Genomic DNA, 25,627 nt, shown 5'->3' with positions numbered 1-25,627 from the left:
GACAAAATTTTGGAAAGAAGAAAGGGCAAATGGAAAGAAGAGCAAAAGACCTATAAGGCCATCAAATTTTAGGTGTATACATATTTTTTTTCCTCCAACTAGGTACGTTTCGATTAGTCATTTTCAAAAAAAAAAAAAGAAAAAAAGAAGAGAAATATTTTTTTATACTTATACTACAAACACGTTTTCTAACCATTTTTTTTATCTCATATATATCATATTGCAAAAAATTTAAAATAGTATAATCTTCTATCCAAATAGACTCAACTAAAAGCATATGGTTACAACTCTTTTGTCCATTTTGAATTGTTAAGCTTAACAAAAAAATCAGTTGGATAGATAACTAGCTAGGTTAGTGCAATTGGCTGGAGAGTCAGTCACCCTTAAGTTACTCTCGCTGCCAAGGTTGAACATCGCATCTCATTCTTGGCAAGTAGGCTAATGTTTTTCCCAGTCTAAGTGGGCTGCTAGAGCCACCATCTGTGTAGTAATGCTAGTCAAAGTTGTATTACATTTGGATTCATCCTTTGTTACTTGTACTCCACTCTCTATTCTGGATTTCGATTGTAGTCTTGTACTCCTATATTATACTTTTTTACGTTAATTATAATAATAATATTGATGGAAAGTTGCACCATTCAAGGGTTGAATCAAAGCAATTATTGATGGAAAAGTTAATTGTACTAAATAAGGTGGGTTATTCGATCAGTGATAATAAAGTACATACATACGAGAATTTTAGAGAAGTTAAAAGTTAACTAAAGTATATTTTTCGATTAGAAAAAGCGGATTATAATTTAGGATGAAACAGATGAAAAAGAAAAACAAAACGGTAAAAGAGGGACGTGAAAAGTAGTAGTACAAAACTTCAAAGCGCGTACAATCCTTTAATGCAAGATAGCTCGGTCCCATCTTCTAGAAGTGTACAAAGTTCATACAATGTATTTACACTATCGTGTGCGGCCTACATGTGAAAACGGAATGGACGGAAACATAGAGCCAGCTAGCGGTACACAACTAACTGCACGCACGGGAAGGAAGCCTCCTTCTAGAAGGATTGCTTGATGAACAAGGGAAAACAAATAAAACTCAACATTCTTGACGCTAGCCTATGATTTCTATAAATAGACAAACGCGGCCAAGATGTTTGATGAAATCTGATGAAATCCAGGAACACAAAAAGCCAGTTAGGATCACAAGAAACCAGTCGGGCAATACTGTTTGCAAGAAAAAATATATACTTATCTTACAAGCCAAGACTCAGGCTCGGTCCCTTCGGGAAAACGATCAATCCTCCCTCCATTTTCTCTTTCCAGGAATTTTCCGAAAAGGGAGAGTTAGATATATAGAGAGAGGGAGAAGATTTAGCTTGGGCCCTTCAGGAAAACAATCTTCTTTCCCTCCCTCTTTTTATATCTACAAGTTCTCAGTAAAGGGAGAGAGAGATATATAGAGAGGAAGAAGGCCTGAGAATGCCCGAAACGGAGTCGGAAACTACGCCGTCGGCGACAACGGGAAAATCCCAGAATGCAGATCAACAGAAAGTGCCATTTTATAAGCTTTTCACGTTTGCAGATCGTCTTGACATTGCACTAATGATTGGGGGAACACTCGGAGCCATTGGCAATGGTATGTCTCAGCCTATCATGACCCTGATATTTGGGAAGCTTATTAATACCTTTGGTGGTGGCAGTGGAAAACCAGATCTCTTAGATGAAATCTCGAAGGTAAATTTTCCTCTTTTTTTTGTGCGTGTTTTTTTTTTTTTTTTTTTTTTTATGTTTCTTGGCTTTGTTTTTTTGTCAATTTCAACCATTATTCTTCGTTTGCATGTGAATAATGATGGAGGAGGAGGGTTCTTCACCAGGGAAAATCCCTTAAAAATTGTGGGGTACTGTGTGAAATTCTAAGGTCTTCTTAGGGTACCAAATTCTGCAATTCTGAAATTCGAAGTTCTCTATTGTTTGTTAGATGCAACGTTGCTAAATCATGTCTAGGCTCTTAATTTTGTTCTTCCATGCAAGAAATATTCTTGATTGACAATGACTTTCCATCTCCATTCCCATATTACCTTTGACTACACTTCATATTTGTAAGAGTCAAATTTAGACAGGAGACTGAAAATGATCATTCGAATCAAGACATTCTTGCTTCATTCGAAAATAATCTCTTTCCTTTACTCTCAAAATTAATTGCGAAATTTAATGTTATAATGTTACTAGTAACGGTTGCCAACTAATAAATGCATCACGTACCAAACGGATTCATACACAGTTGTTTTCTTCCTAGAAGCTATGCACTGATTTTAAAAAGTATTAGCATGCCCAGCATTTGATAACTGAAATGAGTTAATTACGTAATGATTACTCGAATATAATGTCATTATTGATGTCTACTGGAAAATTTTCCCAACAATAGTAGTAAATTCTGAGCAACTTGCTTGCTATCCTGGAATGTTTTAGCTTCATGGAAACAGTATCAAAGAACGAATGTATGAGTACTTAACAGAGCATCCCGTTCTGATTTTCTCTGAATACGATAACTTTTAAGGTGCATACTTTTACTCTCTTTTTTTTTTGGAAAAATTAATCCAAGTGATAGTGAATTTTGGATTAGCATGAATATTTGCTGCTATTTAATATGAAGCATGAATATTGGTATTTGTTTTAATGAAACACCAGGAGAAACCTTCTCTGAAAACAATAACTTGTAAGGTGCATATTTTTACTTTCTTTCTTTCTTTTTTTTTTTTGGCAAAATCAACCCAAATGACACTGATATTTGGATTAGCAAGCCATATTTGTTGCTATTTAATCTGAAGAATAAAAATTGGTATTTATTTTTTAAATCAAACACCAAGACAAACGTACTAAATAGTTGTTGCTCTGAATTTTAGGTGTGCCTTGATTATGTTTACTTGGCTATCGGCGCTGGCATTGCCTCCATTTTACGTAAGTCAAGATTGACTCCTTACTTCTTTTTTTTTCTTTCTTTTTCATTTTTGTTGAATAAATTGTTATTCTTTGTTGACTGAATTAGGCAACACTACAAAGTTCTTAGCAGTTTCTCCAGCTGCTTAGTTACGTGCCACGTGTAGTTAGGATCAGGCTAAACTAAACTGTAGCAGTGTTAGGTGAGGCTATTATAGAGGGGAAGAAATTTGGGATGGCAAGTGACGTTGAAGATGCTTCGCAGAAATTATCATGGCCGAAATTTTACCATAATTAAACTCTCTTGCAATTTTCATGCATAGTAACAAGTCTTTCTGCTGCCCTGGAAGAAGAGGTATCTAGCTTTGGGACCAGAACTGAGGCCTCTGGTATAGGAGGTGTTTTGGTCAGCAGCAATTAAGTGTATAGCTATATTAATGGGTGCTAAAACTAGCTAGAACTAGTAATCATCCTCCCCTCAAGAGGAGGATAAAGCAATCAATCACTAGTCAAATATTTACGCTTGTCATTTAATGAAGTAAGCAACCCTGGCATGATTAATTATGTATCACAAAATATAATGGTCAATGGCTTTTGCCTTTTAATTGGGAAATGGATTTCAAGAAATTGGTTGATGCAGAATTTTGGTTCAACTTTTTCTAGACGGTTTAAAATATACGTTTACGTTTAAACGAATAAGCTAAGATTGATGGAATGTTTACAGAGATGTCGTGCTGGATGGTAACTGGAGAAAGACAGGCGACCCGCATACGTGGTTTGTACTTGAAAACAATCTTGAGGCAAGACATTTCATTCTTTGACACTCAAACAACGACAGGAGAGGTCATTGGCAGAATGTCTGGAGACACAGTCCTCATCCAAGAAGCCATGGGTGAAAAGGTGAAATTTATAGCAAAATGCTAATGCACTAATTCAGTTTTAAGATAGTCGTACACCGTCATAACTTGATACCAATACAAAACTCACCAGTGTTATATATTTGCAACATGCAACATAGAATTATTGTTCCGGAAGCACCTTCAGATTATAATCTCTCAAGTAAGGAAGCAAGTGGTTTTTTTTTTTTTTCCTGATATTTTGGTACTACATGCATTTTCTGATGTATAGAACTTTAAAAGCAAATTCCTGATGCTTTGCCTACATGACAGGTAGGGAAATTCATCCAGTTTGCATCAACATTTCTTGGAGGATTTGTGATTGGTTTCATCAAGGGGTGGCGTTTGGCAATAGTCCTATGCAGTTGTATTCCTGCTCTGGTTGTTGCTGGAGGAGCTATGGCATTGTTCATGTCCAAAATGTCAAGCCGTGGCCAAATTGCTTATGCAGATGCCGGAAATGTATTAGAACAAACTGTAGGAGCAATTAGAACGGTAAAGTCTTGCTGCAAAAGCTTGTTTTGGATCGGTGTAATAATTTGTAGCCAGTGAATTAATTCATTTGATTTTTGTTCTCCATTTAATGTGTCATAGGTTGCATCATTTACCGGAGAAAAGCGAGCAATCAAGAAATATGACGACAAACTACAGGTTGCTTATGAGTCGACAAATAAACAAGGACTGGTTTCAGGACTGGGACTTGGCACGATCTTGCTGATTGTCTTCTCTATTTATGGACTAGCAATATATTATGGATCCAGGCTAGTTTTAACCAAAGGATACAATGGTGGGGATGTCATTAATGTCATGATGGCCATAATGATGGGAGGAATGTAAGTATAGAATGTTTTCTTTTAATCTATTTGATGTTCGAACTTTTCTTTTCTTTTTTTTTTTGTTTTTCTGTGTTCTTGAGTTCATTGTAATTGGGCAAATATCAAGATTTTGAGGTTAATTATATGTTTAATAAGCTTGGATTTTGATCCACTGTATACAAGATTCTAATGCTTCAGGAGATTTGGCAAAATATATGAAATCAGTTGTAACTTGAACAAAGCTATGGATTCTAAGCGATGATGGATTAATGCATTTCAAGAGCAGTTTTAACTCATTATTTCTATTGGAATCAGGTCATTGGGCCAAACATCTCCCAGTCTAAATGCATTTTCAGCAGGGCAAGCTGCAGCTTTCAAGATGTTTGAGACTATCAAGCGTGTACCCCAAATTGATGCATATGATAATAGTGGGATTGTCTTGGAAGACTTGAAGGGTGAAATTGACCTCAAGGATGTATACTTCAAGTATCCCGCAAGACCAGATGTGCAAATTTTCTCTGGATTCACATTGCACGTTCCTAGTGGCACGACTGCAGCTTTAGTAGGGCACAGTGGAAGTGGGAAATCGACAGTTATCAGTCTCTTGGAGAGATTTTATGACCCTGAAGCTGGGGAAGTGCTTGTTGATGGCGTGAACATTAAGCAGCTGCAGATCAAATGGTTAAGAGATAAATTAGGGCTAGTGAGCCAGGAGCCAATCCTATTTGCAACTTCCATAAGGGAAAACATACTGTATGGAAAACCAGGTGCAACGGACTCAGAAATCAGAACAGCAATTGGGCTGGCTAATGCTGCGAAATTCATCGACAAACTCCCTAAGGTAAAGGCTCTTGATTATTTGATTTGTTCGAATATATGCAGATTCTCGATTTCTCTATCTGTCCATGTTGAGAATCTGGTTATCTTCTCTATAGGGGCTTGACACAATGGTCGGCGAACATGGAACTCAACTCTCTGGGGGACAAAAGCAGCGGATTGCAATTGCTAGAGCCATTCTAAAGAACCCAAGAATCCTTCTTCTTGATGAAGCGACAAGCGCTCTGGATGCAGAGTCGGAACGCATAGTACAAGACGCCCTTGATAAGGTTATGATCAACAGAACTACAGTGGTTGTTGCACATAGATTGACGACTATCAGAAATGCTGACCTCATAGCAGTAGTACATGCTGGTAAACTCGTTGAACAAGGTACAGACGTTATGATTTGTGAATGTTACATTTTTTTTTTCTCACTTGGGGCAATTTATGAACTTTCCTCCAAAAATCATTTGGTAGGAACTCATTCCGAGTTGATTAAAGATCCTAATGGCGCATACTACCAGCTTGTCCGTATGCAAGAGGGGTCCAGGTCCAACCAAGCTAAAGGAAATTCCACAAAATTGGACGTAGAGATATCAGAAGCTTCTATTGATTTAGATGACAGTTTACATAGGAGTTTGAGCCAAAGAATGTCTCTGAGATCCACGAGCAGAGGATCATCAAGACATTCCTTCACTCTCAATTTTGGAGTTCCTGGTCTCATTGACATCCATGAAGCAGAAGTAGGACAAGATGTACATGGAACTGATGAAGCTGACTTGAAGAAGAGCCAAAAATTCTCACTTTTACGACTCTTCAATTTAAACAAACCTGAGCTACCATTTATGCTGCTTGGTTCCATTGCTGCTTGTGGGCATGGTGTTGTCTTCCCTGTTTTTGGGCTCTTACTCTCAAAATGCATTAGAATTTTCTTTGAACCTCCACATGAACTAAGGAAAGATGCGAGATTTTGGTCACTGATGCTTGTTGGTTTAGGTGCTTTGACTTTGGCAATTGTACCAGTGCAGAATTACCTTTTTGGAGTTGCAGGTGGTAAATTAATACAAAGAATTCGATCTTTGTCATTTCAGAAAGTAGTCCACCAAGAAATCAGTTGGTTTGATGACCCTGCAAACTCGAGGTGAGTTTATTCATTTGTTCTCATGGCCCAATGCCCTTTGCTTTAATTCAGGAGTTTAAATTGGAATTTTTGTTTCCCCAAAAAACAGTGGTGCTGTGGGTGCGAGGTTGTCTACTGATGCTTCAACTATGAGGAGTTTGGTGGGCGATGCTTTGGCGCTAGTTGTCCAGAATCTGTCGACAGTAGTAACTGGGCTTGTGATCTCGTTTACTGCTAATTGGATACTAGCATTTATAGTTGTAGCCGTATTACCCTTCATTGGATTACAAGGATTTCTCCAGGCGAAGTTCCATAAGGGCTTTAGTGGAGATGCCAAGGTAATCCCTGCACATTACACAAAGCCAGGAAAAAGAAAAGATGCAGTGAACTGATACGCGTCTCAATGCTCTGCAGGTCATGTATGAAGAAGCAAGTCAGGTAGCAAATGATGCTGTTGGCAGTATTAGAACTGTTGCATCATTTTGTGCTGAAGAGAAGGTTATGGACACATATCAAAAGAAATGTGAAGGCCCCATGAAATATGGTGTTAAGCAAGGAATGGTCAGTGGCTTTAGCTTTGGACTTGGGTCTTCTGCAAACTATTTAGCAACTGCATTCATCTTCTGGATTGGAGCTCGTCTTATTGAACATGGGAAAGCAACCTTTGGTGATGTATTCAAGGTAAGGTTCATCTCATAAACCTCACAAGAGTAGGCTTTTTTGCATCTTTATCCAAATCTTTTATTATCTAACACAGGTTCCATACAGGTTTTCTTTGCATTGACAATGGCAGCTTTGGGAGTTTCCCAGACAACCGCTTTGACTCCAGATATTAACAAAGCTAAAGTTGCTGCTGCTTCTATATTTGAAATTCTTGATAGTAAGCCTAAGATTGATTCAAGCAGTGATGAGGGTCAAGTGCTTGCTACTGTGAAGGGTGACATTGAGTTGCAACATGTAAGCTTCAGGTATCCAACACGGCCCGATGTTCAAATTTTCAAGGATCTGTGCCTATTAATTCCTTCTGGAAAGGTAACTCCCAATGATATTCTTTTACTGTAAGCTTTCTTTTTCTCAACCTACTTTCTATAAACTATTAAAAAAACTCAAAAGGATGGCTCATCCTATATAGGCACATCTAATATGCTGTTATTTGGACTCACAAACATTCAACTTGTATTCAGACTGTTGCCCTTGTTGGTGAAAGTGGTAGCGGGAAGTCCACAGTCATTAGCCTAATAGAGAGGTTCTATAATCCTGACTCCGGGCACATATATCTTGATAATGTGGAATTGTGGAAGCTGAAGATAAATTGGCTCAGGCAACAAATGGGGTTGGTGGGTCAAGAACCTGTACTCTTCAACGAAACAATTCGGGACAATATTGCCTATGGCAAACGGGGGAATGTAACAGAGGAGGAGATCATTGCTGCAGCAAAAGCTGCAAATGCACATAACTTCATTTCCGGATTGCCTCAGGGATATGATACTTCTGTTGGAGAAAGAGGGGTCCAGTTATCCGGTGGACAGAAGCAACGGATCGCCATTGCACGCGCAATACTCAAAGATCCAAAAATCCTTTTGCTAGATGAGGCAACAAGTGCTCTTGATGCAGAATCAGAACGTATAGTTCAAGATGCACTAGATAAGGTGATGGTGAATAGAACCACAGTTGTTGTCGCTCATCGCTTGAGCACAATAAAAGGGGCTGATATCATTGCAGTAGTCAAGAATGGTGTGATTGCTGAGAAAGGAGGACATGATACGCTTATGAACATTCCTGATGGTGTCTACGCATCACTGGTTGCACTTCATATGACTTCAACCTAGGCCAGCTACTTCATAATTCTACAATAGAACCATTTTTTTTCCCCTTCCCTGATCCCTCCACTCGTGGTAGAAACAGAGTCACGATACATAAGCTTCATGGTACGCTTGTTGATGCGTGCACCTTCAATTGCTAGTCAATGTTGCAACTCTTGGCACATTTTTTTTTTTTTTTTTTGGAGTTTTATCACTTTGGTTTATAGATATGGTACTCAAGCTAATATGCTGATTTTGTATATAGAAAAGGGTTAGCAATGCAACCACTTTATGTTTATTTTTTTTTTACTAATGCTGATTCTGTATATAGAAAAATGTAATGGAACCACTTTTATGTTTAGTTTATTTTGTTTTAATCTTTCTATCAATGTAAGGTTTATTACTATTAATAATAATATTCCGACAATAATAAGTTAAAATAATAAGATTTATCTTTCAAACCAATGAATATAGCCCATGTGTATATAACCCTGCACCATTTCCTTGTAAACTCTCCGCATTACTCAAATCTCTCTGGCATAAAGCTTCAGATCATCCATCTTTAGATATTATAGATCTTGAGTGGACTAGACATATGCAAATTTTTGCACAGAACTTTCAAAATCAAAGCGAAGAACAACCACTCTCCATCAGGTTGGGAGTTAGCCACCAACCTAGAAGAGTTGACCACCACATTAATTGTGAGGTGTGAGGTCAAATATTAAAACATTACCTCCCATCAACGTGCCTCAATATGAGGTTTGTTTTAAATTCATATGAATGTGTGATGCATCTGTCTAATTTGATGGTGGTTCAGTTCTCGTCAAGTTCCCCGACTCAGTTGGACCACTCCATAGAGTAGGTTCCCTCCCCACCAAAAGGAGTAAGAGTAGGAGTAGGTTAGGCTAAACTATACGTGCCATTACGACCAAACAAAAAAAAACGAAGAACAACCAATACCACTATCTAGTCACAAGACGGTTCTAACAAAATTGCAAAATATGGAAACCCCTGCGGATAACTTATTTGTATTACTACAAATGGAAGCAAAACTAATCATATCTACCCTTGTCAAGCATGGCTCGGACTCTCATCGGCAGTCCATAAAGCCGAATGAATCCAGCAGCATCAGCCTGATCATATATTTGGCCACTCTCAAATGATGATATATCTTGTCTATACAAGCTAAATGGACTTTCTCGACCTGCTACGGATATAGATCCCTTGTAGAGTTTGAGCGTCACAGAGCCAGTAGTGGTTTTTGTAATTTCCTCCATGAAGGCATCCATTGACTCACGAAGTGGGTCAAACCAGCGGCCAGCATAGACTAGCTCAGCATATTTTAGTGCGAGAGAATCCTTGACTTGCATTGTTTCACGATCAAGTGTAAGTGACTCGAGTTCACGGACTGCTGTAAAGAGAATGGTTCCACCAGGGGTTTCATACACTCCACGACTTTTCATTCCGACAAGACGATTTTCGACCATATCTATTCGCCCTATCCCGTGCCTTTTACCAATTTCATTTAGCTTAGAGAGGAGAGATGCAGGGGAAAGCTTCTCTCCATCAACTGAAACTGGAAGTCCAGCATCTATCCCAATTTTCACCTTCCTGAAAGGACTCGGAATTTAAAGTGGTTGAATATTATGCAATAAAATAGGTCAGATATTTCAATACCCAATCAGCACAAATTTTTTGCTCTGAACGAATCATATACTATACAAGGTGGAGCCTTACTCAGGTTGATCAGGTGCATCTTCTGGGTTGACACTAATCATGTACATGTCCTCCTTTGGCTCATTCGCGGGGTCTTCTAATATGTCTCCCTAAACAAAAATATAGTAGCAAGCAATGGCAACTACATTTAGGTCGTAGATCATCAGTTCACAAAACTAAGAGGATGCAAAAACAACAGTTAAACAAAAGCGATTCTCATTAAAACAACGACGCAAATAGCAGGATATGAACAGAATCTGGCACCAGATCTGCTTTTCTAATGAACAATAAGACTAAGTTCAGAATGTTTCTAGAAAGAAACCAAGTTAAATAGCTTCTTTCCTGTTTGGTTCACAGGGAGATTCTGAACCTTACAAAGGGGAAGGAGGAAAGGGCAGGGATTGAGAGTTGAACCCAGGGCCTTATGGTCATTGGCAAATGTCCCTACCAGCTAAGCTGGGTCCTGGGGACAAGTTAAATAGCTTATAACATCTGTTTTCGCCTACTTTTAAAGCCATGACAACCTAGTTGGCATCCAAACAGATAAAACCATAGTAATTACTATGTTCTAATGTTTCCAGGCTCACTATTTTGCGTTCTATTATCTCGAGAACCTTAGCTGCTATTTATTTATGATTTTTTTACTAGACCGAATTGACTAATGATTCAATAGATAAGATCACCTTTCTATCTTTGGGAAGGAAAGTAGTATGCAAACCAGCTAAGCCAAGATAATAGGTGAGCAAACTTCCCAACCAGGATAGCAAGAACTTCACACTGAACTGAATACCAGAATGTTATAATTTACTAGCATGACATCTTGGTGAAGCTGCTAGTCAAGTGCTTTGGGGTTTGCAATGAAAGCATTCTGCTTTCTTGTATGCCTAAACATCATTTAAAAAATCATAATAAGCTGGAATTACTTTTCAAGAAAGGTAGTCATGCTATTACCTCATGACTGAGATGCCACAGGTTTCTGTCTCTGCTATAGATTGATTTCTTTGTAACTGGAACTGGAATACTGTGTTTCTTAGCATACTCAATAGCATCTTCTCTACCCCTTATTTCCCATTCCCTCCAAGGGGCAACAACACTAAGTTCGGGATTCAGAGCAAAGAAAGTCAGCTCAAAACGTACCTGCAACAGCAAGAGTCAGGTATACTCCCCAATAACATGAACTACTAGAAACATCACATTGTTCGTAGAAGAAAATATGATCAAATAACAATCAAATTAATAAAGATCAATTCTGAAGCATGCCTGATCATTGCCCTTTCCTGTGCATCCATGTGATACTGCATCTGCTCCAACTTCTCTCGCAACATCAACCATTGCCTGGGATTTGTTAAAAAATTAAGGTGCAAAGCTAAAAGAAAATTTAACGGACAGATAATGCCACCTATGAAATGAGAAACCCTACTATAAGAATATTGTGTAAACGCAGCACCATGGAGCTTTAACATAGATTAACAAAAATGCTTCTATAGCAAGTTTCAAAATGATTCTGTGGAGTGTTGGATCCAATATTTGATCAAAACAACAACATACACACATTAAAGTTACTTCCTTGACAAACTGCTTAACAGAAATTAAGGGTGAAAGTGGGAAGAGGGTATTTTTGTTTTTTTTTTGTGGGTTTTTTTGTTGGGGGGGGGGGGGGGAGGGAGAGGAGGAGGACTTGCAAAAGACTCGTCTCCAACTGTTGCAAGGAAAAGAAGGAAAGAAAGGGAAGGAATACTCAAAGAGTGAAACTCTTTAAGACACACGACTCCATGGTGCATATTTTAGTTATTTACTTCACATAGTTTACCTTTGCAATTACAGGGCGAGCCATTGAGGTACCCAGTAAATACTTCCTCTCATAAATGGCGCCAGCTCTCAAGCAAGGAAATATGTAATCTTTCACAAATTCCTCCTTCAAATCTTTCACCACTAACTGACAAGCTCCACTTGCTTTTGCCTTCTCTTCTAAACCTTCCAATTCTTTAATACCCTTTAAATAGAATTCAGCATTAAGTGTCAGATACAGAGACAAGCTTCTAATGTAATCTGGCAATATTATGAACAATAGTGATAATCTGCTCCTAGAGAATAAAATGAATAGTAGCACATATACAAAGGAATGTCTACGGCACTAAATATGAAAAAAGTGTCCACAATGTAGCCCATTCTCACTTACTTGGCCGACATCTGCTGTGAAGCAAACAACCTCACAACCATAATTCTCTCTGCAACATGAAGAAAATTTAGACATGCAAAACACGAGCAGGATCAGAACAAGGAAAATAATATCTCTATTCATAGAAAGCATAAAATGAATATACCAGTCAATACAAACCAAGTATAATCCATGTAATTACCACAGTATATTAACTGAACAGAGAAATCTGTCTGCTTAACTTTTATCTCAACCTCACCCATTACAGCTCCATAAACAAGAAATCTACAAATTACACAAGCGTCTGCACTACTTCTGTACAAAATTCTATGTAATCACCCAATTTGGCTTCATTTGTTTTTTTAAAAGTAATAGGTACACATACAGCAATGACACATCCGAGTTCCCAGAGCAAATAGAGTATCACTCTTTAGAAAATGTCAATTTAGCAGTCATATTTGAGAACATAGAGAACATATCAATCAAAGGTTACCTGAGCCAAGGTACAATGACAGAGGTATCTAGACCACCACTATAGGCTAGCACCACCTTGTCCAATTTTTTACGTAGAACTTTCCCTTCTGTGACACCAACAGGAATTGACTCCTTATCACTGGCTATAACAGCACGGATAGCTGCATCATCAGTTAAGCATATGTGTCACATCAGAAAATATAGCTAATAAGAAACCTTATAGCAACTAACCCAAGAATTTAAAATACAATGCTAACAAAATTGGCAACCAATAAATGGACCATAAAATTTACCTATAACACCTCAATTTTGTCAATGATGCAAATTCGTATAAATATGTTAGAGAATAATAGTCATCATTCAGTACCAACCCAAATTCCTTTTCTGATTTTTGATATTCATGTTTGAGCAGCACAAAGATATTATAATGCAAATATAGAAGGGATGTCCCCAATCTTAACAAAAAACACAGACAACAAAAATTTATTCCCATCCATTTAAGCAAACTAACTTCTTTGAAACTGAATCTTGCCCATTATTCCCATCCATTTAACATTTCATTTTGGGGCGTGAACGGGAATGTTTACAATGAGAAAGATAAACAAGAAGCTAAGATTCAATTAATTAGTTTCTAAACATATAACACCATTTGAGTATTTCTTTTGCTCAAAATGAGGAAAAAAATGAAAAGACTGTATACCAAATTTATTGATGCGAATCGGAGCCAAATTCTTCGAGCTGCAGTGAGCAATAGAATGTCCACCCGCTTTCACCCCTAGCTGCCATTAGAAGAAAAAGAAAATAAGTGAAAAAAATTCAAAACCCAGCACTTAAAAAACGAGCAACAGAAAATAAAACAAAAAAAAATAGAAAAGCAGTACAATTACTTACCTCGTGCAAAGGTAGCGAGGTAGCCGCCTTTCCAGACAAATCTGCAGACAACATTAAAATCCCAAAATCTTTCAGGAAAACCCTTTATTTTGAAGGTAAAAAATGAAAGGATAAATCCAGAATTAAAAAGGTTGAGACCATATTTTACCTGTTCTGGAGGCATCAGGGAAGAGATTAAGTGAAGTACAAGATGAAATTGCTCGACACTGAGTCATTCTGTTCGAATGATGATACAAGGACAGAAATACGCCCTCAGAACCAGAGGTATGAGCAGAGGTGGGTGGAGGTGTAGGCGGAGGACCGTCAAATAAGCTCTAATTCTTCTTCTAGTTGTAAGTGGTGCAGCTGCAGGGTTTTGAATTTTTTAACAGATACAATAAAAGGGTTTTGAACTTTTCCTCATGCTGTTATCTTTTTTATTTATTTAATTGGAAGAAACAAATAGATCAACCAATTATGCAAGAGAACTACTACTATTAAAAAGTATCAATCACTCTGCTCTTTTCTTTTTCCATATATAAAGAGATATAGAATGATTATAGAATTACAAACAAATGCTTTAAATAAATTACAAACATTTAATACAGATCCGTAAAATAACATGAATCAACAGTATATACCACACCCCCATACAGGAGAAGTATACAATTTAACCAATCCCAAAACAAGAATCTAATAAATGCATCCATCACAGTTGGTGGGACCAGACGAAACATAATAACAGTTAAAATTCTGATATCAATTACATTCTTCAACTGTAAGCTTCTTCTCATTTTTTTTCTAGGAATCAAGCAGAACAAATGTAGGTCGTTCATGATGGATGATTTCTTGTTTAAGTTTACGATTACTAGAACTGTTGAATCAAAATGCTAGAACGGAGGCTTTGACCATGATTTTCAGAGAATTTTAGGGTATAAAAAAAATTTTAAAAAAAATTACCCGTGAGAGAGAGAGAGAGCTGGAAGAGCTGGAAAATGTCGCTTCTTTGGAGAGCGTGGGCGTCGCAGGCCTCGCTAGCTGGAAGAAGCGTAGGAGAAGAAGAGGTGCTCTGTTTTGATTCCGTAAGTGGGGTGGGGGCCGCACCTGAATAAGGGATGAGGAATATAGGGTTTGACAATAATGATATTTATTTTGCAACTAAGTCCCTTTATTTTGACTTTATTATTTTTTAACAAGTAACTTAATCTCTTTACAATTTTGCACTTTTTTAATATAATTTCAGCCCCTTGTACTTAAAAATTTTATCTTTTCTAACCCAACTTATGGTTCTTTTCAACCTAATTGCACATTTAATTGAACTTTTTATTTTTTTTAAAAAAATACACTTTATACCTATGTTACATGGACTTGCCATTCGTTCCCAGCACAAATAATCAGGGAGGATACAAAATTTTTGTAAAGTTACATGCTAGTGACCCTTTGGAGGTTACTAGCATATTTTCATTGGATAAAAAATATGGCTTTCTTTTTTTTTTTTTTCGGCTTGATGCCCATTGTAAAGTTACCAGAAGCCAGTCACTTATGGGTGACTATGACACTTCAAGGCTTTGATTGTGCTCATCCATGAAATAATATGATAATTAATATGTGCTTTTATTTTATTATTCATTTGATATATTAAATCCAACTATTATATGTTAACAATATTTGAAAATATTTTTATATAAAAAAATGTCTTTATTTAATGAAAACCAACTGCATTACCATGTACTTTCTCTTTGATCTCACTGATACCGATTGCTAGCTAGCTTTTATGGGTGCTACCACATGAGTTAATGATATCGTTAAAATGTTGGCCAAGTTTTTCAAAAATGATTTAGTGTATGCTGAGTTTAAGCAAACAACTCAAAAAATAAAAGAAGAAACACAATTGTAATATCTTAAAGAAATTTTTGTTTAATTATTTGGCTACTCACTATAATGGATTTTGATGTTTCAAACTAAACTGTTGACTAAAGTTAATTGATTTCAATTAAAGATGATGGCTGGACTTTTTAAAAAACAAAAAAGTGGTCATTGGACTTTTTATAAAGAAAATCACAAAATAACTAGAATATAAACAAACTTTCTATGTTTGATACTGATAAACTAATCAAATTTAAGATATTTATATTTAAAAATGCATTGAATAGTAGTCCATATTTTGAATAATTTATATTTAAAAATGCATTGAATAGTAGTCCATATTTTGAATAAGGGCTAAGTTTGGGAGTTTAGGATAGAAAAGAAAAGAAGGGAAAACTTAAGTTATGAGAGAAGAGAAGAGAAGAGAAGGGATTGTTATATTGTTTGGAAGTTTTGAGAATTAGTGGAATGATTTTGGATATGAAAGTCATTAAATATTTGTTCAAGACATTTTTAAGGATAAAATGGGTATTTTAAAAAACTTTCATAAGCTTCTTCCAACTTTCTCTCCATTTCTCTCCAATTTGGAAGGAAAAATTTTACATACTATTCATCCTCTTAAATCATTCCATTTCCCTTCTTTTCTTTCCTACTAAAAACTAACAAATGAAAGAAAAGCTAACTTTCTCTTCTTTCCCTTTCTTTTCTGTCCAAATCCTCCACTCCCAAACGAAGCCAGTCCAAACGGAAATTAATTAATAATTAGACAAGTTTTTTTTTGGTTGTGTATGAAAAAGAATTCAATTATTTATCTTGTTCAAGAAAATCCAGCTTTTCATTTTTTTGGTTAAAATGTTAATGACATTCAAAAAATTTAAAATTCAATTCTATACAAAATTTGGAAAAGATTAAATATAAGATAAATTTAGAAAAAAAAAATGAAAAAGGACAAATACTGAAATTCTACGTTACATAGACTCGAGTATGAGTACTAAATATAGGTACATTTTTAGGTGTCAGATTCGGATACATATCTCTGAAATCCCTTCCAAATACAAAATAGGACAAATATATATTTGAATTATGCAGTGTATAATTTACTATCAGGATTAAAATACATATAAAGCGGTGTATCATTAACTAATGCATAACTGTTACCAAAATCGCAATGTGTAACTTTATAATCAATATCACAAGCAATGTATAACTCTATCATCATTGATCACAAAGAATCATTAAGCTCGTAAATTCTTAAACAATACATAATTCTATCATCAACATCATATAGAATCATTAAGCAGTTTGTAATTCCATTAAAATGATTAACTCAATCATTAAGAAAAGTGCATAATTAATTATATTATTGAAGATCATAATTGATTATACAACTCTTCATGCACATTTATAAGTTTTTTCATGCACATACATATTATGAGTATACAATAATATATTATAGTGAATTATATAAAAGTGTATAATGAATTATATTATGCAGTCTCTTATAATAATCATAATAATTCATGTATTATTAGTAAACTTACATGCACATGATAATTTCTTTTTTTTTTTTTTTTTTTTTGTCGATACAGGGGTGTCCGGGTCAATCCTTACATGCACATGATACCAGTATAGGAGAATACAATAATATACTAACATAGTATGCTAGCGTGTGATGATATGATATCCATTTAATATGACTTTACAATTTGCACAGTCCCAAATTCCCAATAAGCACCAGTTCCCAAACTCATTAAAATTTCCTGGCAAGAATTCGGTGAGATGCTGTGTACAGCTTTATTGAAGAAAAGGCAAAGGATGTAGTTAAAGATGTAATTAAGCTTCAACGGGTTTTGAAGTGGAGATTGCCCAAGAGAAATATGGGGGACCTAAAACCTTGGCGATGCTCAAAAACAAAGTGGATCATTTCTACTTTCATTAGTGGCTTGAAGAAAGAAATCAAGCCAATGGTTAAGATGCTCAGACAAGAAACATAATAGTTGTTCAAACCCCAGGAATATTCAATTAAAAACAGAAAAAAAAATATAGCTTAATGCGAACTCTTTGTTTCTGAGTACAGTGAACGATTATCAATTTTCCAATACACACTTTTTGTAGCCTCTACAACTTATGGATACAGACAGGTATAAGCATAATCACATGGAGTAGCTAGATTGAGCGGTTCAGATGATGTGAAAATAAAGAGGCATAAGCCCCATTAGCTGTCTTTATGAGCTCATCATGTCTACCTTTCTCAACAATCACGCCATTTCTCAGAAACGCAATGGTGTCACTCCCTCTAATTGCTGTCAATCTGTGTGTCACAACAATTGCTGTTTTGCTTACCATCACTTGGTTTAGTGCAGCTTGAACTGCTTTTTCTGACTCTGCATCTAGAGAACTTGTTGCCTCATCTAGTAACAGGATTTTTGGGTCCTTCACTATTGCCCGTGCAATGGCAATCCGTTGCTTTTGTCCACCGGATAATTGAGCTCCACATTCCCCTACATGAGTATTATAGCCCTGAGGTAATGCTGATATGAAGTTGTGTGCATTTGCTAATTTTGCAGCTGCAACAATTTCATCTTCTGTTGTATCTTCTTGCCTGCCATATGTTATGTTGCGACGAATGGTATCTTTGAAGAGTATGGGCTCTTGGCTGACCAAAGCTATCTGCTGTCGCAGCCATTTCAGGTTGTAGTTTCGGATATCAATGGCATCCAATAATATACATCCTGATTTAACATCATAAAATCTCTCTACTAGACTTATTAACGTTGACTTGCCATTCCCACTTTCTCCAACAAAAACAACAGCCTGCAAACTCAAATTCCCTTGCGTCATATGTAAATTGGATGATAAGTGCCAAATAAATGAATATAGGTTGAATGGTAACTTGAACCATTTTGAATGTAAAAGGGAGCTAAAATAACAGCAAAACAGTGTTGCAGCATTATCCCATGTTTCATATCCTTGGTTGAAGCTTCCTCAGTATTGATTTGACTTATGTGGTTAAATTCCAATTAGTGCTGAGATTAACTGAATTAAACATAGTCCAATCCTATTAATCCTTTTCAATAAGAGCCTGGGTTTAACAGAAATGTGTAGTGTACAACTCTGATACAATCCAAGTCCAGTTGGAGCCTAAAACCAACAAGAGTTATAGAGTCCAGTGGATTGAAGCAGGTCTGACAACTATACACATCAGATGATCTACTGCGCATGAATTCAAAGGTACTAGCAGGAATTAAGAAAGAGATTCAGTGAAACAAACTTTGTACCTTTCCAGGAGAAATGTTCAAGGACACATCTTTCAGAATTTGCACATTTGGCCGAGATGGATAACTGAAGCTAACATTTTGGAATTCAAGGTCACCTCTTAGATTTTTCAGTGTCATGCCCGTTGTGCTACTGGAACCATTTGTCTCTTTGCTGTCAAAAATGTTATACAATGAACTAGCCAAAGCAGAGACTTTATTTGCATCTAATGCCGTACCATTGGCTTGTGCAATTCCTGCTGCTGAGGCTATGAAAGCCAAGTAAACCTGCAATCACAGGCCAGAGCTCCTAATTTTACACTATAAACTTCAATGAGAAAATGAAAGTATAAGTGCGCTATCCACCTTGAAAAGTTCTGCCACAGTTGATTTCTTGTGTTCAACAAGAACGGAACCAATGTAGAAACACAGGGCACTTGTGAAAAAGTATCCAAATTGAGAAATGCCAAAGTTGATACTTCTTATAATTCCTAGTCGGATCCAGTGTGTCATTTTGGTGCCAGATTTTTTCCGATATAACTCCATCACCTTATCTTCTGCACAAATTGATGCGACTGTTCTTATATTTCCAATGGCATCACTTGCAACTTGACTTTGCTCAGAATAAATAAGCTGAAAACAAGTGAAAATTTTGTTAAGTTGGTATGCTGTACAATCCTTATTCATGCTGCACTGTGAATACAAATATAATCTGATCAACCTCAGCATCTGCAGCAAATCTTTTGAGGAATTTTGTTTGAATGAAGCTTAGCATTGCCAACATAGTACACAATGCGACAAGTATCAATGCCAACATCCAGTTCTCCATTAAGGCTATGAACAATCCAGCAAAAACTGTTGATATATTTTGGATAAGGAGGGACAAGCCATCTTTCAAAAGGCTCTGCAACATTGAAGCATTGCAAGAGAGCCTTGCACCAACCGAACCACTGAGATTAAGCAATAAAAGAAGAAAATTTAGAAAAGTTGTCTACAACTTTGAATAACGATAAAAAAAAAAAGTATCTTAGACAATGTTGATGTACAGGTCAGCAACTAAGTAATTTACCTTGAATTTGAAGGATCATCAAACCAGCAAATTTCTCGATGAACAATCTTGTCAAATGATAGCAATGAAATTTGCTTTATCAGCTTACCACTTGCAGCTCCAAATGAATAGTTTTGCGATAATACTGCTAAGAATGTGATACTGCCTATGAACACATACATTTGTGCCCAATAACTTGAATCTTTTTCTTGCTGACTAGGAGGTTCATAAAAAATTGTTATAGCTGTTGCGAATAGGAACCCATATACTGGAAATGCTATCCCATGAACTATTGCAGAAAATGTTCCAATCAGTAAAATTGGGACAACATCTTTGCATTGGTTAGCAAGCCACTTAATTGAAAAGGTTGAATGCTTTTGAAATTTGTGTTCCTTTTTTATTTCATTTTCTCTGCAACTAACCTGAGTATTAATACCAGTATATTTTCTAGAAGAATGATTAGTACTTGATAAACTTTCTCTCGTAATACTCTCAGTGGATGACAACAGACCCTCAAAATTTTCCATTGTCTCAGTGATGTACTTTCTTGTTTCTCCATTCATCCGTTTGGAATTCTCAACTTGATTTTTCCCTTGTGAGCTAACTAGTTTGGAATAGTGCCCATCTTGATTTCTGATTAATTCAGCATGAGTTCCTAAATAGAAGACATGAAAGAGTTAGTAATGTTATCAGATAAATATTTTGACATGTTACAATGACATAGTTACCTTGCTCCACAATTTTTCCCTGATGCATAACTGCAATACTGTCAACGTTTTCAACACTTGATAAACTGTGAGTAACGATTATTGCTGTTCGTCTTGATGCAATCTTGAAGATTTCATCATAGATTGCTTTTTCAGTTTTTGTGTCCAATGCACTCGTTATTTCATCGAGAAGGAAAACTGTAGGGTCCTTTAGAATTATCCTAGCAATAGCAATTCTCTGCTTTTGTCCACCAGAGAGTTGAGCTCCAAGGTTGCCTACCATGGTGTCTAGACCCTGATAAAAATCTTACTTGATATATTTCCATGTCCAGTGATATAAAATCAAATATCCAGTAACTTATATCAGCATTAAGAAGGATCTAGTCAAATCTTTTCTGTATTATTTTGTAATCTTTACACCAACAGAAGCTTGTTCATCTCATCATGTATTTTCAAAAAATTAAGGGAGGAATAAAGAAACAAAAGTGTTCACCAGTGGTAAGTCTTTGATGAAGGCTGCAGCAGAAGAAGACTGAAGGGCTTTGTTGATTTCATCTTCTGTGGCATTTTCCTTTCCATATGCTATGTTCTCTCTTATTGTTGTGGCAAATAATACTGGTTCCTGACTGACTAAGCCTATCTTTTCCCTTAGCCACCTGAGCTGTAATCTCTTCACACTGACACCATCTATTAGTACTTCACCAGCATCTGGATCGTAAAACCTTTCTAGTAAACTAATCACTGTTGACTTCCCACATCCGCTTTTCCCAACTAAGGCTACATGCTTACCACTTGAGATGTGTAAAGATAGACCAGAGAATACTTCCACAGCTTGCCTTGCAGGATATCTGAAGTAGACATCTTTTAGATGAATTTCACCCTTGATGTTTTCCAGTACAATCCCAGTCGAATCAATAGCATTGATTTTTGGCTTTCTTTTGATTGTCTTGAACATGTTACTTGCAGCAGCTTTTCCTGATGATAATGCGTTTAAACACGACGAAGATTGTAACAATGCCCTAGTGCAAGAAGTCAGAAAAACTTGTTAGGGAGGTTATAATGTCCAATGGAAACAGTAGATACTGTTAGACTGTCAGATAAATTGCAAACCTCTCTCTTGCAGGTAGAATGTTTATTTTCACTGATTAGATAGGAGTAATTTGTGACAAAAAAATCCTACCTAAAAAATTGATTGGAATTCGCATGTAAAACTAATGAAATTTTACCATAAGAATAATGCTGAACTTACATTCCACCATACACCAGTGCAACTATAATGCTGATAACCTGTCCACCTGTGTAACCTTTCTTTAGGATTAATTTAGATCCATACCAAATGGTTAGTCCATAACCACCAAAAAGAATAAAAGACACTGTTCCTAATCCTAGCCCTGAGACCAATCCTTGTCTGGCAGAAAACACGTTGACTTTTTCCAGTTTCTTGGCATACTTAGTGATGGCTTCATTTTCTGCTGTTAAGGATGAAACCTTGTGCAAGAATTTGAAAATAATGTCAATTTTCTTCTCTAGGATAACAACCTAATTCAAGATCATGTCAAAGAACTAAAATGGAAGAATATCAAGTAACATACGGTTTTAATTGCTCCAATAGTCTCTTCCACCACACCTCTGGCTTCAGAATAAGCAGCTTGAGTGTTAGTGGACATTTTGGCAAGAATAATCACTGTAACCCCTCCAACAATGAGAAGAGGAGGAATCATTGAAATCAGGGACAGAGAAAGAAGCCATCCTCTAGCAAAGGCAATTAAAAACCCGCCAAGAAAGGTTGACAAGTATTGGATAGACTTTCCTATCTGAAAAAAAACGAATTGTCAAGCAAGTCCAGGAATGCGTGAAGGGAATAAGAGGAGAAATTCAATATTTATGTAACTTGAAACTGATTAGAACTTCTTAAGGGATAAAATGAATTATTACCTCTGCACTCATTGCATCTTGAATGGTTATGGCATCACTTGAAGCCATCCCAAGGGCTTGTCCCACTGTCATTTCAGTGTCAAAGTATCCAATTTCTTGTCTTAACAATGTTTCAAAGTACAAGCCTTGTAATCTAGAAGCCTGTCTTTCTCCTGTGATGGTCCAGCATGAGACCTCTGCAACAAAACCAGCAAAGAATGCATATTGTTCATCTAGAGGTTAACAGTATGTTCCTGCATTAATCGAAGTGATCAATGCTGTGATCTGCCTTAATAGTGAAAAAAAGATGAAAATGGAAAAGTACTAGTGTGTTAATATAGAGCGTGGTAAATTTGAAGATCATTAACTGTATATTAGACAACAAAGAAGATGGCAAAAGAAATTGTAGCCAAACAACACAAGTTACAAATATCAGAAGTTGAAGTAAAACAAACATTAGAAACTGGATTTCGGCATAAAAATGGTTGCTTGGTATTCTTTGCAAGATTTTCAGATTATTTGGCTCCTCTCTAAGTGAAGTAAACCATGTTTAAGCACATTACCAAATCAAATTAATCTGATTTTCATGATTTTATCTGTATGTAATACTTGTACACGAAATGGGACTAAAATTTATGATATGAATTAAAATTTGAAATCAAATTCCAGTCACGATGCATGTTTTTAATGAATATTTATTCCAATAGTACCGGATAGTACTATTTGTCTTCAATTGTTAATAAATTTTATGTGCTTTTTTTTCGAAAAAAAAAATAGATTAAACACGTATTTAGTTCGATTACAACGTATGTATATCAGACCCTCTTCAGTAAAGTAGTTAACAAGGTAACCTGTTAAAAAGGGTAGGTTTTGATTAACAAGTATGTCTAACCGATACAACTGATTAGGATTAGCGAGATCAAACCATCCAAATCCCTAGCTTCTAGTTCTATGTATTGCATTCCCATCATGCAAACTTATTAGTTAATAACAGAACTGAAAATTATAGTGACACCTACGCATTTGTGCAGCAATCCCTGCTCCAGCAGCCAAGTATAGTAGCTTGATAGATACCTGCAAATGCCAAAGATGTAAACTTCATTAAGTGCATGTATCGTGACTGGAACCCTGGATAGACACTTGTATCTTGACCTATTCGGTTTACTTGGTGAATGCTAGAAAAATAATAATTGAAGCTTTAGTATTTGTTTGTTTCGTTTAGATAGTGTTCCATGTGTCTTAATAGGTATGGTTGGTTACGTAGGTTTCGCTGTTATTAGTTTGGCTGTGAGTTTGATGTGATGTAGTCCTAATCATGAGCACAGCTACGTGGATCCAAGGGGATGCAAATGCCCGCACGTTACTTTGACAAAATTAGTTTTAAGGTTTAGAAAATTCAAAGATTCCAAAAGTTACTTATTATTTGCCTTCGCTAAAATTTAACACATTTTTTTTTTTTTTTATCTATATAGACCCTCAAACAATTAAAAATTTAGGATTGTTATCATTTACAAGAATTTCGGATATACTTAAAGTTCATTATGGAAATTATTTCAAGAATAAATTCTTTTAAAGTTTTTAAATTCAAATAGAGAGAATGATTTTCATGTTTAAATTTAACAACGATATGAACTTCAAAACCCAGTAAACTTAGAAAAGAGAATATATGTTTAACAAAAATATTCATTGATTTTATTTATATTATTACTTCATTTTATATGTTATCGAAGATTGAGTCCCCTTACTCTAGGATGTGGTTCTAGTAGTACTACTCTGTTTGTTCATATATATATATATATATATATAAACCCATAGGAATAAAAAAATTCAGCAAAACAACAAAGAGGCAAGGGGAATAACTTCATTGTCACTCAATAAGGCTTTGATATATATATAAAAGCCTATATGTAAAAGCCTTGTTGAGTAAATAATGAAGTATTCCCTTTTGCCTCTTTGTGGGTTTGCTGAATTTTTTAAACTTGGTTTTCATAAGAGGGGAAAGAGAAGTGAAAAAGGAAATTCAGTAGCAGAGTCCATCAATTAACATCCACGTACTGTGCACAGAACATAGACTTGAACCTAACTAAAAACTAAAGATTACTTGTGTACACAATTTTCGTGTATAATTTGTGGTTAACTTGCGAGTTTTTGGGTCGTGATAGAGACATAATAATTCAACTTGTGACTGGACTAATGTCCTTGACCAAATCCAGAGGCTGCGAAGGTGCTATACTATCTTTCTCGACGCATTTCTTTAGACAAAGACTTTGTTTCTTTTCCTATTCGGATGTTTTTTTGTTAGCAAATATCATTATTTTAAGTTATGAATCTTTCAAATCATTCCAGCAGCAGATCCGGACTATTTTTTCCCTAATGAAATTCAACTTTCATGTAGCAATAAGAGAACAAAAATAAATAGAAAACTTTGAAGAAGGCAATGAATTAATCTCCCCTTAAGATGTACTTGTGGATAATCTTACACATGGTTTCGGGAAGGGCGAGGAGGATGGGATCAAGGGCATTATAAGTTATAGTCTGTGTAGTTCAAATTGGTTCGGGCAATTCTCAGAGTTTTGGTTTAACGGCGAACTTAGTTGTACTAGTTAACAAATTCAATTTTATATCTAAGTTGTATGAATTTATACCAAAAATTATAAGAATTACATCAGCCACATTGAACTAGATAGAATCCAACTTGTGAGACCCTGATCCAAAATAGTGTTAGATTGGAGAGATAATGAACGAATATTTTCACTTCCATGATTGATACAAAAACTTCGAGTAATACAGATAGAGATGTGGTCCTTAATAAAAACAAAAACAGAACGGTACTTTGGCATATCTAAAATACGTGAAGGATTAAACTTACATATAGTACTTATTCCATTGTCAAAATTTTGCAGTAGGTTTGGATATGTGATAGACGACCTCCATTTAAAGATAGAATTCTCTTTTTTCCATATGTGTTGCGTATTCAAACATGTTAGTGTAAACTAATCATCAATGCTAAAAGTATTAATTCATGAATTATATATGACCACTTTGCTTATTATGTTTTCTAAAAATAGTAAAAATGTAGTTCAAAACATTGGTCATCATGTTTTGACTATATATAAAGTTTTGAAATGGTTAAGTATAGTACTCAAAAGCAGCTCAAGAACTACAAGTTAGGATACTCTTTTGAATAAATCTTTTATATACTGACAGTGTATACATTAGCGGGTCCAGATGCATGTCA

General features: G+C 35.9%; 3 protein-coding genes across 3 annotated transcripts; 1 reads left to right on the top strand and 2 right to left on the bottom strand.

Annotated features, from left to right (window-relative positions):
• The first annotated feature begins 980 nt into the window (after positions 1–980).
• On the top strand, positions 981–8,743 carry LOC113709473 (ABC transporter B family member 9). Its single transcript, XM_027232245.2, has 12 exons — positions 981–1,727; positions 2,897–2,951; positions 3,655–3,830; positions 4,100–4,321; positions 4,421–4,659; positions 4,957–5,482; positions 5,577–5,850; positions 5,938–6,601; positions 6,690–6,918; positions 6,995–7,261; positions 7,349–7,612; positions 7,765–8,743. Exons 1-12 carry the CDS (start codon positions 1,473–1,475, stop codon positions 8,407–8,409), a joined length of 3,816 nt encoding a protein of 1,271 aa, XP_027088046.2. The 5' UTR covers positions 981–1,472; the 3' UTR covers positions 8,410–8,743.
• A 606-nt stretch (positions 8,744–9,349) lies between these two features.
• On the bottom strand, positions 9,350–14,699 carry LOC113710286 (argininosuccinate synthase, chloroplastic). Its single transcript, XM_027233206.2, has 11 exons — positions 14,561–14,699; positions 13,770–13,966; positions 13,622–13,662; positions 13,431–13,509; positions 12,750–12,891; positions 12,278–12,326; positions 11,909–12,091; positions 11,359–11,433; positions 11,050–11,235; positions 10,120–10,208; positions 9,350–9,993 (listed from the first exon to the last, which is right to left on the bottom strand). Exons 2-11 carry the CDS (start codon positions 13,834–13,836, stop codon positions 9,435–9,437), a joined length of 1,470 nt encoding a protein of 489 aa, XP_027089007.1. The 5' UTR covers positions 13,837–13,966; positions 14,561–14,699; the 3' UTR covers positions 9,350–9,434.
• A 2,808-nt stretch (positions 14,700–17,507) lies between these two features.
• On the bottom strand, positions 17,508–23,483 carry LOC113710120 (ABC transporter B family member 9). Its single transcript, XM_027232959.2, has 11 exons — positions 23,409–23,483; positions 22,411–22,586; positions 22,068–22,289; positions 21,725–21,963; positions 20,969–21,494; positions 20,497–20,770; positions 19,790–20,423; positions 19,442–19,670; positions 19,087–19,353; positions 18,745–19,008; positions 17,508–18,280 (listed from the first exon to the last, which is right to left on the bottom strand). The coding sequence occupies exons 1-11, from the start codon at positions 23,410–23,412 to the stop codon at positions 17,633–17,635; spliced, it is 3,483 nt and encodes a 1,160-aa protein (XP_027088760.2). The 5' UTR covers positions 23,413–23,483; the 3' UTR covers positions 17,508–17,632.
• Between the last annotated feature and the right edge of the window lie 2,144 nt (positions 23,484–25,627).

This window comes from Coffea arabica, chromosome 9e (genome assembly GCF_036785885.1).
Source record: "Coffea arabica cultivar ET-39 chromosome 9e, Coffea Arabica ET-39 HiFi, whole genome shotgun sequence".
Classification (NCBI taxonomy): Eukaryota; Viridiplantae; Streptophyta; class Magnoliopsida; order Gentianales; family Rubiaceae; genus Coffea; species Coffea arabica.
This window is presented reverse-complemented; position numbering and strand designations above follow the sequence as displayed.

Coding starts and splice junctions, on each gene's coding strand:
- LOC113709473 (XM_027232245.2), top strand. CDS start 1,473: ATGCCCGAAACGGAGTCGGAAACTACGCCGTCGGCGACAACGGGAAAA. Junction 2,952..3,654: donor TGGCATTGCCTCCATTTTAC/GTAAGTCAAGAT, acceptor GAATGTTTACAG/AGATGTCGTGCTGGATGGTA. Junction 3,831..4,099: donor AAGAAGCCATGGGTGAAAAG/GTGAAATTTATA, acceptor CCTACATGACAG/GTAGGGAAATTCATCCAGTT.
- LOC113710286 (XM_027233206.2), bottom strand. CDS start 13,836: ATGACTCAGTGTCGAGCAATTTCATCTTGTACTTCACTTAATCTCTTC. Junction 13,510..13,621: donor CCTCGCTACCTTTGCACGAG/GTAAGTAATTGT, acceptor TTCTAATGGCAG/CTAGGGGTGAAAGCGGGTGG. Junction 11,236..11,358: donor CAGGAAAGGGCAATGATCAG/GCATGCTTCAGA, acceptor TTGCTGTTGCAG/GTACGTTTTGAGCTGACTTT.
- LOC113710120 (XM_027232959.2), bottom strand. Junction 19,354..19,441: donor GATTTGCTGCAGATGCTGAG/GTTGATCAGATT, acceptor ACTTGTTTTCAG/CTTATTTATTCTGAGCAAAG. Junction 18,281..18,744: donor TGAACATTTCTCCTGGAAAG/GTACAAAGTTTG, acceptor TTGAGTTTGCAG/GCTGTTGTTTTTGTTGGAGA.